Genomic DNA, 14,363 nt, shown 5'->3' with positions numbered 1-14,363 from the left:
AGTGTATTCCATTCAGTGTATTTATGTAGCTGACTCTACATAAAGAATGATATTTAGGTCTCAGGACAAAAGTAATTTCCTAAAAGATCTCTCAGCAACCTTTTAATACAGTTCACCTGACCAACTCCAACACTCCTGAGACATTACCTTGGTTCTAACAGCACTTTTACCAGCTGAGATTGGCATATTTTATTTGTTGGTTTACTTGTTTGTGGCCTATCTTCCCTAAGAGAATGCAAGTGTCACAACAAAGAGTTATCTGGCCCCAAATGTCAATAATGCCGAGAGAGAGAAACCTTGACTCTCATGTTTCCAGACTTACAGGTCATGTTCCAAACTGCACAGAGGGAGATAACAATTTGCCTTTGTGGTACTGACAAAATATTAGACAACCCCTAACCCCTCCCTCCAGCCCCTCTCCACGATCTTTATGAAAGCACATATTTTCAGTTACAGGGTATGAATCAACCTCGCCTTTTCCTTTATGTAAGTTCTTCTTTTCATCACTGCAGCATGAGAGCAGGTTTGATGTCCCTTACCTGTTGCTCGTGGAGAATCACTTGACCTTTGAGAGGATTTCCCAGAGGTGCCACTGTCACAAATGGATGCCAAACTCCACTGGCTGTTCTTGGGAAGATGTCATAAAAGTCCACAAAGTAGCCACTTTTTCCAGTCATATTCATAAAGTATAAGGAAACAGGATTACAAGCAACTACATAGAGAGTATTTTCCTCATTTTCTGAAATGATAAAAAGGTGTGAATCTTGCGGTGGGAAACAGATTTTCTGGTCAAGGGTCCAATGCAAACTGAATCATGAGGTTGAATACTCCTTGGGATGCAGCAGATGATGTGTGGACAGATTGATTAGGCTAAAAAGACCACCAGGGGCCATTTAGTTCCTGCTCTACATATAGATAGGGCCATACGTATCTATTCCAGAAAAGTATCTTTTCGTTTTCTAAAGAATTCCACAGTAACTCACAAAAATACCATTTAAGATGTAATAGTCCTCAAAGTCAAGAAGCTCTTCCCTGAATGGAAGAAAAGTGTTTTGCTCAATAAAATTCTGTTTTTTGCTGTTTTATTCAGATGGACAATAGCTGGTCAACATCTTCTATCTCCCAATTTTTCATTTTCTAGATAATTGCTATGTTTTCAGTCTTTTCTTTTCATAATTAAGCCATGCCATTTTTAAAACTTAGCTTTATAGATCTTATTCTCCAAACTTTTGTTTAAATTTGGATATTTCATATCACAAAATCTCTGTCTTTTCAATCTGGGTAATTGCTTGGTTTCATATTTTGAATTCTTACTACTGCTTTTTCAACTTTAAAGTGCATATGTATCACTTGGGGATCTAATGGAAATGCAGATTCCGATACAGAAGGTTTGGGGTAGGGTCTCAGGGTTTGCATTTCCAAAAAGCCCCTGGGAAATGCCAATGCTATTACTTTGGGTTCTTCACTTTAAGTAACAAGGCCCTGGACTATGTTTCCCATAACTGTTATATGTGAGCACATTGAGACAAGAGATTAAGCTGCTTTTGATATAATAAATGCTGTCAGCATCATTTACATATGTATTTTTGTGGTCATGTTTCCTAAACCCAAAATTAAGACACAAGATTTAACAGTGAACTATAGCATTTAAATTTGGAACATATGTTGTGTGTATGTGTGCATGTGTATGCCATGTCTAAAAATAAAGACAACATTTTTAAATATAAAAATAAGTAAATTACAATGCACTAAAACTCTTTATGGGGATGAACCAAAAACTGTTTGATGACTGCATCCAACAGTTCAAAGCAGAGAAACTGAAAGAGAAGCTAAAGATGAAAGAATGAGAAGAAGCATGGGTTAAACAGAAAATCTAGCCAAAGCAAATCCCCAGGTACTAAAAAAGAGATTAACATGAAAATGTTTAGGGTATTACATGACTGCTTGTATAAAATAGGAATGTGGCTTCATCAGAGAAGGGGAGAGAAATCGACTCCATTAACATTGTATATGAAACTATCTGCAATAAAAAATACTTTTCAACTTTGTAAAAAAAAAAATAAGTAAATTTAAATAAATAAGCTAACTGATAAAAAACAGAAGTCAACAGAAGGGCTATAGAAGATGTATATTATTTAGGAGGCAATGTGAACTATATGTGTATTTGTCCCAAATATGAGACAGAATCACAGAATTTATAATTAATGTATCTTTTTTCAACACTTCCGATATCAGCACAAATAAGTTCAATTTAACATTTATTGAGCACCTTTTAGCATAGAAGAGGGTACCAAGGAATATAATAAAAAGTGTTAACAGACATATACTTAATAAACCTATTAATTGTTCTTTCTTATTGCAAGAATGAAGTAGTGTTCACTGTTTAGCCAAAACATACACACATTTTAACTCCAATTCTAACCCAAGAAAATGTTTTCTTCTCTTACAAATGCAGAATAGGTAAAACAACAACAATAAAACTTAGTCTGCTAATGTGGCCGCCAAAAAGAAGGTTGAATTTATATCAAGGACAGCAAATGAGTTCCATTTTTAAATGCCAGCACTAACTGAGTGGCAGTGGCTACCTAGAATGATTTGTTGTGAGGAATTCTGAGACTGTGGCCGGGTTTAATAAGAAAAACACTACAAATGATGAGCAAAGTTTGTCCTCACACTAGGGGTGAGGATTACAGTACACTTACTTTCAATTCCTAAATACTAGACAAGGTCCAGAGTTTTGACTTTATCCATAAAATCCCATACTTTCTCTTTACTAGTGAATGTAAAATATCTTAAGAACATCAATCCGAAAAGAAAAAACCCAGCAAGGTTTTTATAAGTATATATTCTTAATCAAAATAGCTGATTTGGGGGAATAAACAATATTCAGAGAACTTCTAGGAACAAAAAGAAGCTACTGATTTTTGTCTAAACAATCCTGTCTTAGTCATGTTAGAGACTCTCTCCCTTCCCCTGCCACGGCTTCTGTTTATAACACCTTAGTAACTGACATCAACTGAGGAACTTCTGCCAAAAGGGACCAGGGCTCACTGCATGAATCAGTGGGTAATGACAACAGTCCTGAAATGTAGATGCCCAAAATATACACCCTCTTTTGCCATTCTTTACGATGAGACATTTTAGTGACTGCAAATCACTCCAGTTCTGTTTTTGTGGTTTATGCAATTACCAAACTGGAATCCCAGCCAAAAAAATCTGATGTTTCTCCTTTTTTATTTTTCCTTTCTATTTTTAAGACATGCCTGGGTGTGTTTAACTTTGTGCTACAATTGTAATGAGAAACAGACATATGTGTGCAAACTCAGTAGTGCTTATATGAGTTCTACAATAGCATTTTGTTAGGATGTTATAGGAAATTAGTTTTACATTATATATCATTAATATTCAACCAAGAATGACAGTCCTCGATTCTATCATAGACCTCTTGATATCTAGAAATGATTTTAATCCTTCTTTAAAAAAATTAATGTAGTAAGGAAAAATAAAAAAGAATCATCTGACATACCATGTGATGTAGCAACATCACAGATTAAGTTAATTTCATCCAATGGTAACTTCCAGGAGGCACATTCTTCAGTAAAGCTTAGGGATCTTTCTTCACGTCTTTCTATTGGATATTCCTGAATGTTTATAAGTGCTGGACCCTATAATAAAGTAATGATCTCAGCTGAGAAAATTTGGTAGTCACCAAAATATAGACAAGCTCAAGTTCTTCCAAAATACAGAATTTGATGTCAAATATTCAATATCTGGATATTGTCTTCTCATTAACTGGCTTGTTACTTATAACAATAAATAATATTATATACTTGTGTTTATGAGTCCTTTCACATTGCTATTTTATTTAATTTAACTTCCCACTTTTTCTTTTCTTTTTACTCACAGAATACCCCAGATGTAAACTCCCATTATTCCTTTCCTTCCTTACCCAAGAGTGAGTTTTGAACTTCAAGTACCAGGACCCAGAGCTGTTCAAACCAGGGGAATAATTTGTAAATGAATGAAGTGGGACATGATATTTAAGAAGGTTTGCCAGCTCTGGTAAAACTCAAAAGCAAGATGTCATTACATAGAAACATAATGGCTGAACCTTTCTTTGAAATAAAATGTAACATTTGAATTTCTTTAAAAGTTTACTGATAATCACTTAGTGTTGCTTATGAAAGTCAATATATTTCACACATGGTGATAATTATTCAATATAAACATTAACAGAGGAAATGATTAAATAATGTTACAGATACTAGTGCTGGATACTTCCTGGAAGAACTATGTAGACAACTGAAATTTCAGTGATCTGTAATATACTACAATTCTTTAATAAAAAATGTTTGTGCTAGATATTGACTCTGGTGGCATACATGCCCATTCCTTCCTGTCTAGTCTATATCTCAGGGGCGGAAAGACTAAAAACTACATTTCCCAGATTCCCTTGCAGCAAGGGTTCTGAATATGATTTAGGTTCTGCCAGTGAAATGCACTCCCATGAAATTTGGGAAGCAGAAGCGAGATAGTAGCATCCTACATCTATAGCAAACAAGAAAGCTCTAACAAATATGAGCAGTCAAATTCCATGCTCTACTGTAGAGGTTGACAAATTGTGGCCTGCAGCCCAAATGTGCTCTGACTGTTTAGTAAATAAAGTTTACATCCACCCTCTTTTGTTTGAGAATTGCCTCTGAAGGCTTTTGTGTTGTGATGACAAGAGTTAAGTAGTTGCCAATGTCTATATGGCCATAAAACCTAAAATACTGACTGCTTGGCCCTTTACAGAAATAGTTTGCTTTTCCTGCTCCACTGTTCAGCCCCAGCAGGCAGGTGATTGCTGAAGCAGAAGCACTGACAGTGAAACTGAAAAGTCAGTGGTGGCCCACTGATTTCTGTTCCTTCTATGCTTTCCAATGATTTTATAAGCACATAATTTTCCATAGAAAATCCCTTTCTTCTTGAAACACCTAGAGTGGTTTCTACTGGGACAAGTGACTGATACTCCTTCTCTTTCTTCACCTTTTGACCTGAAGACAGAGCCTAGAAACAATCTCTAAAAAGGGGCTCAAAATTCAAAGAGTACAATGCTTCAATCTTAACAGCAATGACATAAAAGTGAAGTCAAATATCATGGAGTAATTATCCCAGGACTTTTCTGAAATACAGATTTAGCTCTAAGAAATTCATCTGGCCAGGTGGAATTATCTACTTTGAGTCTCTCAGGGGCCAGATTTGCTTGAGAGTTGGAGGAGACACAATCTATTCTAAAATAACATCAGGACCAGTATTTCTGAGATTGTATAGCTTTTCTCAAGGGAAGATAAAGAAAAAATTTGTAACATACAATATTTAAATGAAGAAATAATAAAGATACCAACTTTTACGTCTATTCGATGAGTTTCTGCTGGGCATAACAGTTTTTGCATTCCATTTCTTGACTGACCAATTGTCCAGTATCCCATGAAAGTGTGCTCTGGTAGAGGCAACCTGTCAAAGATGATTTGAAAAGTTAACACTTCTTCTTGCTTACAAGCCATAGGAAAGAATAATGAGCCATCTATTGTCAACCACACAAACACATCTGAAGAATGCTTTAGTTAAAAGTGAGTTATACTTTATTTTATAAATAGACAGTAAACAAAGTTATGTTTAGAATATACTTTGAGAAGAAAAATATTCCACATTTCAGAAACTCAGAAGGTAAGGAAGGTCCTATGCTGCTTTTACCTTACATGACAGCCCATATTTGTTTCCTTTAAATGGTAAAATATTTAGTAATTTAACATCTAAATTGTTGGTAAAGTATAGGAAAGGATATTTAGGAAAAAGAAATTAGAGCAATCTATCAATTTGTTCAGTCTATTCTTTTATATTTGGTATCAGATAATGAATAATACACACTACTAATAGTCGAACGTTTGTGAGTTGTATAGGGCAAGTTCTATAGACTATTCTTGAAAATTATTTTTTTTTAATGTGATGTAATATATACCCAGAAATTTAGCCCAGAAGACACCTGTGTAACCAGTACCCAAAGAAACTGACCTTTTCCAATCATCATCCACAAGGGAACTACTTTCCTGACTTCTAACGGAATAATTTTATATTTAGATTTTCTTTTGTTTAAAGTGACTTTTAAATAAAGTGATCTGCCAAAGGAAATATGGCAATGCTGAAGCACAAAACCACAGACCAATTTTTTGGAATAAAGCCTTCATTTTTTAACCAAATTATCTTTTCCTTGAATCTTTAAAAAAAAAACTACTTATTTGGCATTTAATCTATAATAAATATCTTCCTCCATGATAAAACTAATACAACAAATGACTTAAGAGTTAAACTTTCTTTAAAAATAATGTACATGTGGATACAAGTTGAAATGAATGTTTGGTATGTGTTGGATGATCATTAAAACAGCACATATTTATATTTAGAACCATTTTATTTTTAGTAAAAGAATAGTTGACACAACACTTCCATATGCATAACAAGACCATGAAAGGCTCAGATATTTTTTAACATAAAATAAGGAAACCAATCATTCCAGTGGAATATGCTTCTAACCCTTTGACATGCTAATGTTTAACACAAAAAGAAAGAAGTTAAAAAGAAATTTACATTGAAATTCTTTTCAATTCATGACATAAATTGCTCAAAAAGGATATATGTGTTTTGCAGCTATAAATTAAAATAGATTTTAAGCAACTGGACAGTTACTCTGGTTGTTTACCCTCATACTTTCACCTTTTTACTAGAAACAGGGGCCAGAGTCACGGGATTTACTGTTAATGTGATTTCTTTTTTGATTGTAATAAGAATGCATTTCTGCATCAAAAGGGAAGATCTTGAAAACATCCCACAGACTATTTAGGGAATGAACTGTACTCTTCATTTGCTTTCAACAGTTCACCAAAAGAGGATGTTCTAGTTCTAGTTGTATTCTGTAGCTCCAGAATACAACATACCAGAAGCGGAGTAGCTTTTAAAAAGGGGAATTTAATGAGTTGCTAGTTTACAGTTCTAAGGCTGAGAAAATGTCCCAATTAAAACAAGTCTATAGAAATGTCCAAACAAAGGCATCCAGGGAAAGACACCTTGGTTCAAGAAGGCCAATGAGATTCAGGGTTTCTCTCTCAAGTAGAAGCAAATACAGTCAGAGTTTCTCTCTCATCTGGAAAGGCACATGGTGAACACAGTCAGGCTTTCTCTCTCATCTGGAAGGGCACATGGTGAACATGGCGTCATCTGCTAGCTACTTCTCCTGGCTTCCTGTTTCATGAAGCTCCCGGGGAGGGATTTTCCTTCTTCATCTCCAAAGGTCACTGGCTCGTGGACTCTCTGCTTCACGGTGCTGCAGTATTCTCTGCTCCCTCCGAATCTCCAATCTCCAAAATGTTTCCTCTTTTATAGGACTCCAGAAACTTAACAAGACCCACTCAAATGGGTGGAGATATGTTGTCACCTAATCTAGTTTAACAACCACTCTTGATTACATCACATCTCCAGAGAGATGTTTGATTACAGTTTCAAACATACAGTACTGAAAAGGGATTATTCTGCCTTTACAAAATGGGATTTAGATTGAAACATGGCTTTTCTAGGGGACATACATCCTTTCAAACTAGCATAGAGAATAAGACCTTAAAACATAGAAGGAGAAAAACAAAGGAAAGAGAAGTACCTCAAATCATAGGAGAAAAAAATAAAGGAAGGAGATGCACCTAATTTTCCTCTGTAATAAAAGACATCATGTAATAGAATGCAAGAGGTCTGGGTTCTAGTTCTATTATTAACGGGCAATGCAAACTTGGGAAGGGTGATGCCAGTTAATTTGTCTGAGTACTAATTTCTTCATTTGTGAAATGAAGGGGATGATTTCAAGGGTTCTAATAGCCTGGAATATGTGATTATCTTTGAAAGGAGTGGAGGGAAGAGTCAGTGGTCAGTTCAGTAGTCTTGCATTACCTTAGTGGTCTGGAGTAAAAATAATCAGAGGTGAAAACATCTATACCTAAAAATAGAATGGGTGACCTGATAGAAATGATTTATTAAAGGATATAAAAAGCACTAAATATATCCCAAATTGGCTCTCTGAAGAAAACAGAAATAGTTTCACATCTTGAAATCTAATTTTCAGGTGGAGAATTTCTTAATAAAAATTATTCTCAGTTAATACTTAACCTAAAAGGTAGATCTAATATATCTTTTAATAATCTCCGAGAAATACTGCACAGATGTTTTTAAAATTACTTCATTTCATTTGAGAAAAAGTAACTTTGCCCAACTTCCAGTCTTTACTGACAATGGCAAGAAAATTCCTAAAATCTGGTTTGAACTATGCCAACTCATTCTAAATAACAGTCATGGAAATTACAGGCTGCCTGGCTCCATCTAAAAATAGCACTGGCTGTTTGGTTGGCAGGGTATGGGAAGGACCTTCAGGTAGCGTATGTTATAGAATCTACTCTGAACCACATAACAAGATGCTAATGTCAGTGACAACTCTAACTGAAAGACACATAAGCAGGATGTTCTGAAATTGCACAATCAAAGCCACTCGTCCTGCTCCTCAGTAAAGTGAAGTGTTATTTCTAGACTTTTACTGTGAGCTCCAGCCTGGCCAACTGAGGTAAACCAGAGAGCTTCATTTATTTTCCATTACTATGCCCTCCCAATAAGTTGTGGAAAAATCGGACCATTACCAATTCTTCCCCTTCAGTAAATTAGCAATCAGGGGAAACAGCTTTCATAGAAGAAGAAGCATTATATTTTAGAGCACAAACAAGCTTTGGAATTTGAAATATAAACTGATAACCAGTTAACTAAAGGCCCTAAAATCTGTTACTTAACTCTGTCACCCAACTCTGATCAAATTTAAGTTTTTGCACTTGATTTGACTTAAAAAACAATGGCATTTTCCACAATTTTAAGATCTTGTCACTTGCCTTGTTTAACTTATTAAAGTTCTAGCTGGAATGATGTCTGGATTTGATTTTAAGGGAGGTGAGGATGTACTGAAGGTCTATTAACAGCACTACTTTTTATCTTCAAGGTCATTTATGAATTTATGTTTTTTAAAACAATGAAGCATTTCAATTTATATGTCGTGATATTTCTTAATTCCTTGTGGAAGTAATAATAAAAATCTGGAAGTAAAAGTTTTAATGGAAAAAAAGGTGATTATCCAAGGTATGAGATCAAATTATAACACTTGAGCAAAGAACAAAAGTTTTTTTCTAAATACATGTAAAATTCATAATATGCTGCATATGGACACCAAGATTGAAAAATATAATAGAGCCTGAATATCATGCAAGAGATTTGTCTAAGATTGTTTCCATAAATAGGTGAGTTGAGGTTTTAAACAGTATGTTCTGGCAAATTTCTGCCTTCTCTGAACATTTGCCAATACTATTTCAGGAGTATGAAGGAAACACATGAAAAAGATTTGGATCTTTTGAAGGGCATCATGCAATTGGAAGTTGTTGACATACCCATTATCAATGACCCTACAACATTTCTTACAAAGAACAACTAATTTTCATAAGTGTAATGGAACCCTTCAGGGTAGTTCCACAGGCTTTCAAAAATACACCAATTACTACTATCTTTGAGAAGAAAATAACTCAGATTTCTGTAAGTCTCATTCCTAGTGTTTTAAAACCAGCCTCTGGCCTCAGACTCAGAGTTGGAATTCTGCAGCTCTCAAAGTCAGCATTGCCACATACAACAACTGTTAAAGAAACCAAAAAAGAGCCCAGGCTTCAATTAGAGAAAAGAACCAAGCCAATCTGGTTGGGACTAGGGTAAATCAGAATTTAGGGTAAAGGATGGCACTGTATTTTAGAACTTCACCTACTGTATGAGACCAAAGGAAGAGAGATTTATTTTGTCCCAAACTTAGATTTTCTGTAGCACACAATCTAACTCAACTTGTCTGGATAGCTCATTTAAACAATGCAAACACACGGAGCACAGAATGGGAACAAGGTCCTGTAATTCTGCAGAGTTTAACATAATACCTGGATACATCCCAGAGTATGTTGAGCAGATAATTAAAAAGTCCCTTGAGGGACTGGAAAAAAATATGGAACTCTTAAATTTTCCCACCTGGAAAAACTGATACTCTCTCAAACATTAAGGACTCCCAAGTTAATAGGCCAAGCTTGCTGTCATGAAACTTATCTATAGTGAAGAAGTTAAGCCTTCCTATAATTATGCCTAAGAGTTACTTCCAGAGAACCTCTTTTGTTGCTCAGGTGTGCCCCCACCCCAACCCAAGCCCAACACTGCAAGTAAAATTATTAGCTGCCCCTCTACATGGGGCATGAATTCCAGGGGTGAAAGTCTCCCTGGCAACATAGGACACGACTCTCAGGGACGAACCTGGCCCTGGCACCATGGGATCAACAACACCTTCCTGACCAAAAGGGGGAAAAGAATTATAACAAATAAGGTATCAGTGGCTGAGAGAGTACAAATAGAGTCGAGAGGCTACTCTGGAGGCTACTCTTATGCAAGCTTCAGCTAGATACTGCTATTTATCATAGTTTGCCAAACCCCAATCAAAACTATTCCTGCCAGCCCTAAAGAACACCTAGAGTTTTATCTGACATTCAACAAAATTTCCATGCACTATGATTACTTCCCAGAAAACTACAACCTCCAAATGGGCTTCTAGACCAGATAAGTCCTGAAACCCAGAAGAACCAGCCTCACCAGAACATCAACTATTTCTATCCCTGTATCCCATATTATCAATAGTCCTTTCCAACATGAAAAAGTTAGAATGGGCATAGCCCAAACACCCTTAAGATTGGAGAAAGATCAAAGGAGAAGGTGGAGTTATAACAGAGTAGATAGGATTTAACAAACGAGTATGACTTGAATCATTATACTGATATTTCTTTTAGTCTCCAGTGTCTTGGAGCAATCAGAAGGAAAAACTTAAAATTGTGGAACTGTAATCCATACCAAGCTCTGAAATCTATTCCAAATTTAATTGTTGTGGTATGCTGTGAAGTTTATTGCTTTTTTTGTATCTACACCAAAAAAGCGCTGGGGTCAGGGCTGTTACTGTGAATTGAGACCCAGCAACCCCCCCCGGGTGCACCCAGGACCTGGGTCAGTCCCTGGCCTTGGAGGGGGCGTGGGAGTGGGTTAAACATTAAGAAGTTTAAAAAAAATTTTTTTTTCAGAGAATTTTTTAAAGTGGGGGAAAAACAATTTATTTTTCACAATAAAAAAGTAAAAAAAATTTTTAAATGAAGCGTTATATTGATATTTTGTTTTATTCTCCAGTGTCTTGGAGCAGCTAGAAGGAAAAACCCGAAATCGTGGAACCGTAACCCATAGAAAAATTTGAAATCTGTCCTATAACAACTCATTAGAATGTACTTTGAAATTTATTTCTTTTTTTGTAATATATTTTATATAAAAATGTTTAAAAAAAAAGGGAAGTTCAACAAAGAAAGAAAAGTAACAACATGTGAAGAGATTTTTTTTTTGTTTTGGATGTATGGTCTGGGAATCGAATCCGGGTCTCTCAGACGAAAGGCGAACATTCTACCACTAAACCACCTGTGGACCCTGAAGTGGCTTTTGAATCAGAACTAAATGGAGTTATAATAGAAATAGTTGAACATAAGAATGTTACCACTGTGGCCATTTGAGAAAACACAATGGAGCCAGAGGGACTTAGTGAAGGTGAACTCACGGACATAAAAGGAAAGTGCTTGTGATAAAAAGGATGAAGATGTTTCAGAGGATGTGATGTTAGTAAAAAATTTCATGTTAAAGGAACTTGGAGTGATTTCATGGCACTGAAAATACAAAGGATAAAATGTTGAAAGCTAATCCAAGCTTAGAAAGTACTGTGACAATTTGCCAGGGCATTGAAAAGCTGCTTGCTCCATACAGTAAGTTATATGACAAGAAGAAGAGCAAACACTGCTCAGACTATTCTTAAAAAATACTTAAATTCTGGAAACAAAAAATCTAGCTTCCGGCAAAAATTAAGTCAGATGGTCCAACCGAATTTACTGGAGACTTTCATAGAATAGTTCTGAGCAATATTTCCAGGGAACTTCAGCTTACCCCTTCCTCTCACTCTCCTGCCAGCCTGTGCCCTAGCCTTTGAACTGCAACTTGCTGTTCCTGAACACACTTTGTATTTTCATGTTTCCATAAGGCCATTACCTCTGCCTAGAATTCCTTTCAACTACTGCCTCCTTGCTGAAATCTTTCTCAGTCTTTAGGCCTAATTCAAATGTTACTTCCCTTGCATGCGCTGCCCATATTACCATCCGAGCAGAATGGATCTCTTGCTGTTCTGGGTTTCCATGTAATTTTGCAGTCATGGAACTCTTAGAATAGAGTTCTGTAGAATTTGCAATTTAAATCTTTTTTTTTTTTTTTTTGCACAGGCAGGCACTGGGAATCAAACCTGGGTCTCCGGTATGGCAGGCAAGAACTCAGCCTACTGAGCCATTGTGGCCCGCCAAGACTTGGCAATTTTAAACTTTAAGACCTGATACAGAGTAAATTTATAGAGAGAGTAAGGTCAAAAGCAAAGCTACGAAAGGCCTTATAAATATTTTTATATTTATTAAAATTAAAAGTTAGTACACAAAATAGAGAAAATAGGAAAGTCCCTTTAAATACTTCGAATTAATACTAATGGGTACTACTATTAATTCTCACTTTCCCTTCAGTTTTTGCTAGAAACTCCAAAATCTCACTTCCATGTAGTTTCACATGTTGCTGGTAAATTAATTTTGCTTTGCTGCAAATGATATGCATCCCATGAGTATGTGCATATCCCCTCCTGTGCCTGGTTCTTCATACAGATGTTATGGCTTTCACTTTATAACTTGTGGACCTCTGCCCACCTAATTTCTCAGGAGTGCCAGAAATACAGGGTAATTTGGATGCAGTAGATGGAAAAGACTGGGAAAAACTTGGTTGGCATTTCTCAAATACGCTCCCCAATAGTGAGGATATCCTCATGCTGGTGCCCAGTTTCACTCTGTGCCAACGCAGATGTCAGTTCACCCCAGATCGCCCTTCAAGCAGCTGCCAGAATACAATTCTGGGCCTGAGTTTCCTTTCCCTCATCTTTCTTCAGATTTCACTCTAAAACTTCTCTTTCTCTGTCACTTGCTTTACCAACCCTGTTCACATGTGGGTCTTTCTAAATTGTGAATGAGACCGGGCCGCTTGCTTAAATTTTTTCTGATGCTCCCTGGCTCTTTTGTCTCTTTGAGTACCCTCACTAAACCTTGAGTTTTAGTCATCAGACTACCTGCAGTTTCCAAAATGCAACACACTCTCTTAAAACTCTGCCTGCAATATTCTCCCTCCTTTGTATGACTGGAGAACACGTAGTAATTCTTTAAAGTTTCATCTTGTTATCCTACCTGACCCTTCAGTAGAGGAGATGACAGCTATCTAGCTGCTTTATGCCCGCTGCCCCTCTCTCTTTGTGTAGCTCTAATAAAACAATCATTCCTTTGTCATTTTCTAGTTGTCTGCTTTCCTAATTAGTTGCAACCTCCTTGAAGACAGGTATTGAGTTTCTTCACCTTGATATTTCTTAGTGTTTACCACTAGTGCTCATAAATAATAATAAGTACTCGTAAATTTGTTACATGAATGAATACTTGATTTCCTTAGAACTGACTTCATTTGACTTAATGTGCTTCCTATTTCAATAGCAAGCTGCAAAACACAAAGGCCAATCTTACTTACTATATTCTATGTGTGCTACCACTTCTTCCACTTTCTCCTCAACAAATAATGCAGCCTGCCTTGCAGATACATTTGGAATATTTGGAAGAGTTGGCTATAGGTGGGAATTGGGGTTTTCCATCCACCAGGTGATAGGTTATCATAAAACAGTCATAAATGCTGAAGAGATCAAGAATAATTGCATGAATCTTAAGAGAGTATGAAAGAGGATTCAGAAATTGTGAAATTTCTACATAGATTGGGCATATTTTAATTTTTTCTGCATTCCCATAAAGGAGTTAAAAACAAATGAAATGGCTGTGAAGTGACTTTACAATACACCAAGAAAATATATAGGGAAAAGAATATAGAGGGAAAAGATTATAAAAATACGAAGTCCAAAACCACCCTTCTGTTTATAATAATTCTGAGTTGTCATTGAATAGATTTTATTATTTTGAAAAGCTACAAGCTCTTTTATGAAGTGAAAGCAAATCATCATGCAGAGTGGAAATGCAACACCTTAAAAATCTATAACCAACACACTGTGAAATTATTTTTTTTAAACTAAGACAACAAAAAGAACATTATAGCACATAATAGTTTGGGAAAAGGAAGGAGAGACA

General features: G+C 36.0%; 1 protein-coding gene across 2 annotated transcripts in view; it reads right to left on the bottom strand.

The window, feature by feature from the left end:
- The window catches only part of VWA8 (von Willebrand factor A domain containing 8), a 631,595-nt gene that overhangs the window by 187,030 nt on the left and 430,202 nt on the right, over positions 1–14,363 (bottom strand). For both annotated transcript variants that reach the window (XM_077158362.1, XM_077158361.1), the window contains exons 27-29: positions 5,388–5,496; positions 3,527–3,665; positions 540–739 (exon numbers count right to left, since the gene is read on the bottom strand). In XM_077158362.1, the coding sequence (XP_077014477.1) occupies positions 540–739; positions 3,527–3,665; positions 5,388–5,496 (448 nt within the window). The remainder of the gene's footprint in view (positions 1–539; positions 740–3,526; positions 3,666–5,387; positions 5,497–14,363) is intronic.

This window comes from Tamandua tetradactyla, chromosome 4 (assembly GCF_023851605.1).
Source record: "Tamandua tetradactyla isolate mTamTet1 chromosome 4, mTamTet1.pri, whole genome shotgun sequence".
Classification (NCBI taxonomy): Eukaryota; Metazoa; Chordata; class Mammalia; order Pilosa; family Myrmecophagidae; genus Tamandua; species Tamandua tetradactyla.
The sequence above is the reverse complement of the archived record's forward strand: the minus strand, read 5'-3'. Positions and strand labels throughout refer to the sequence as shown.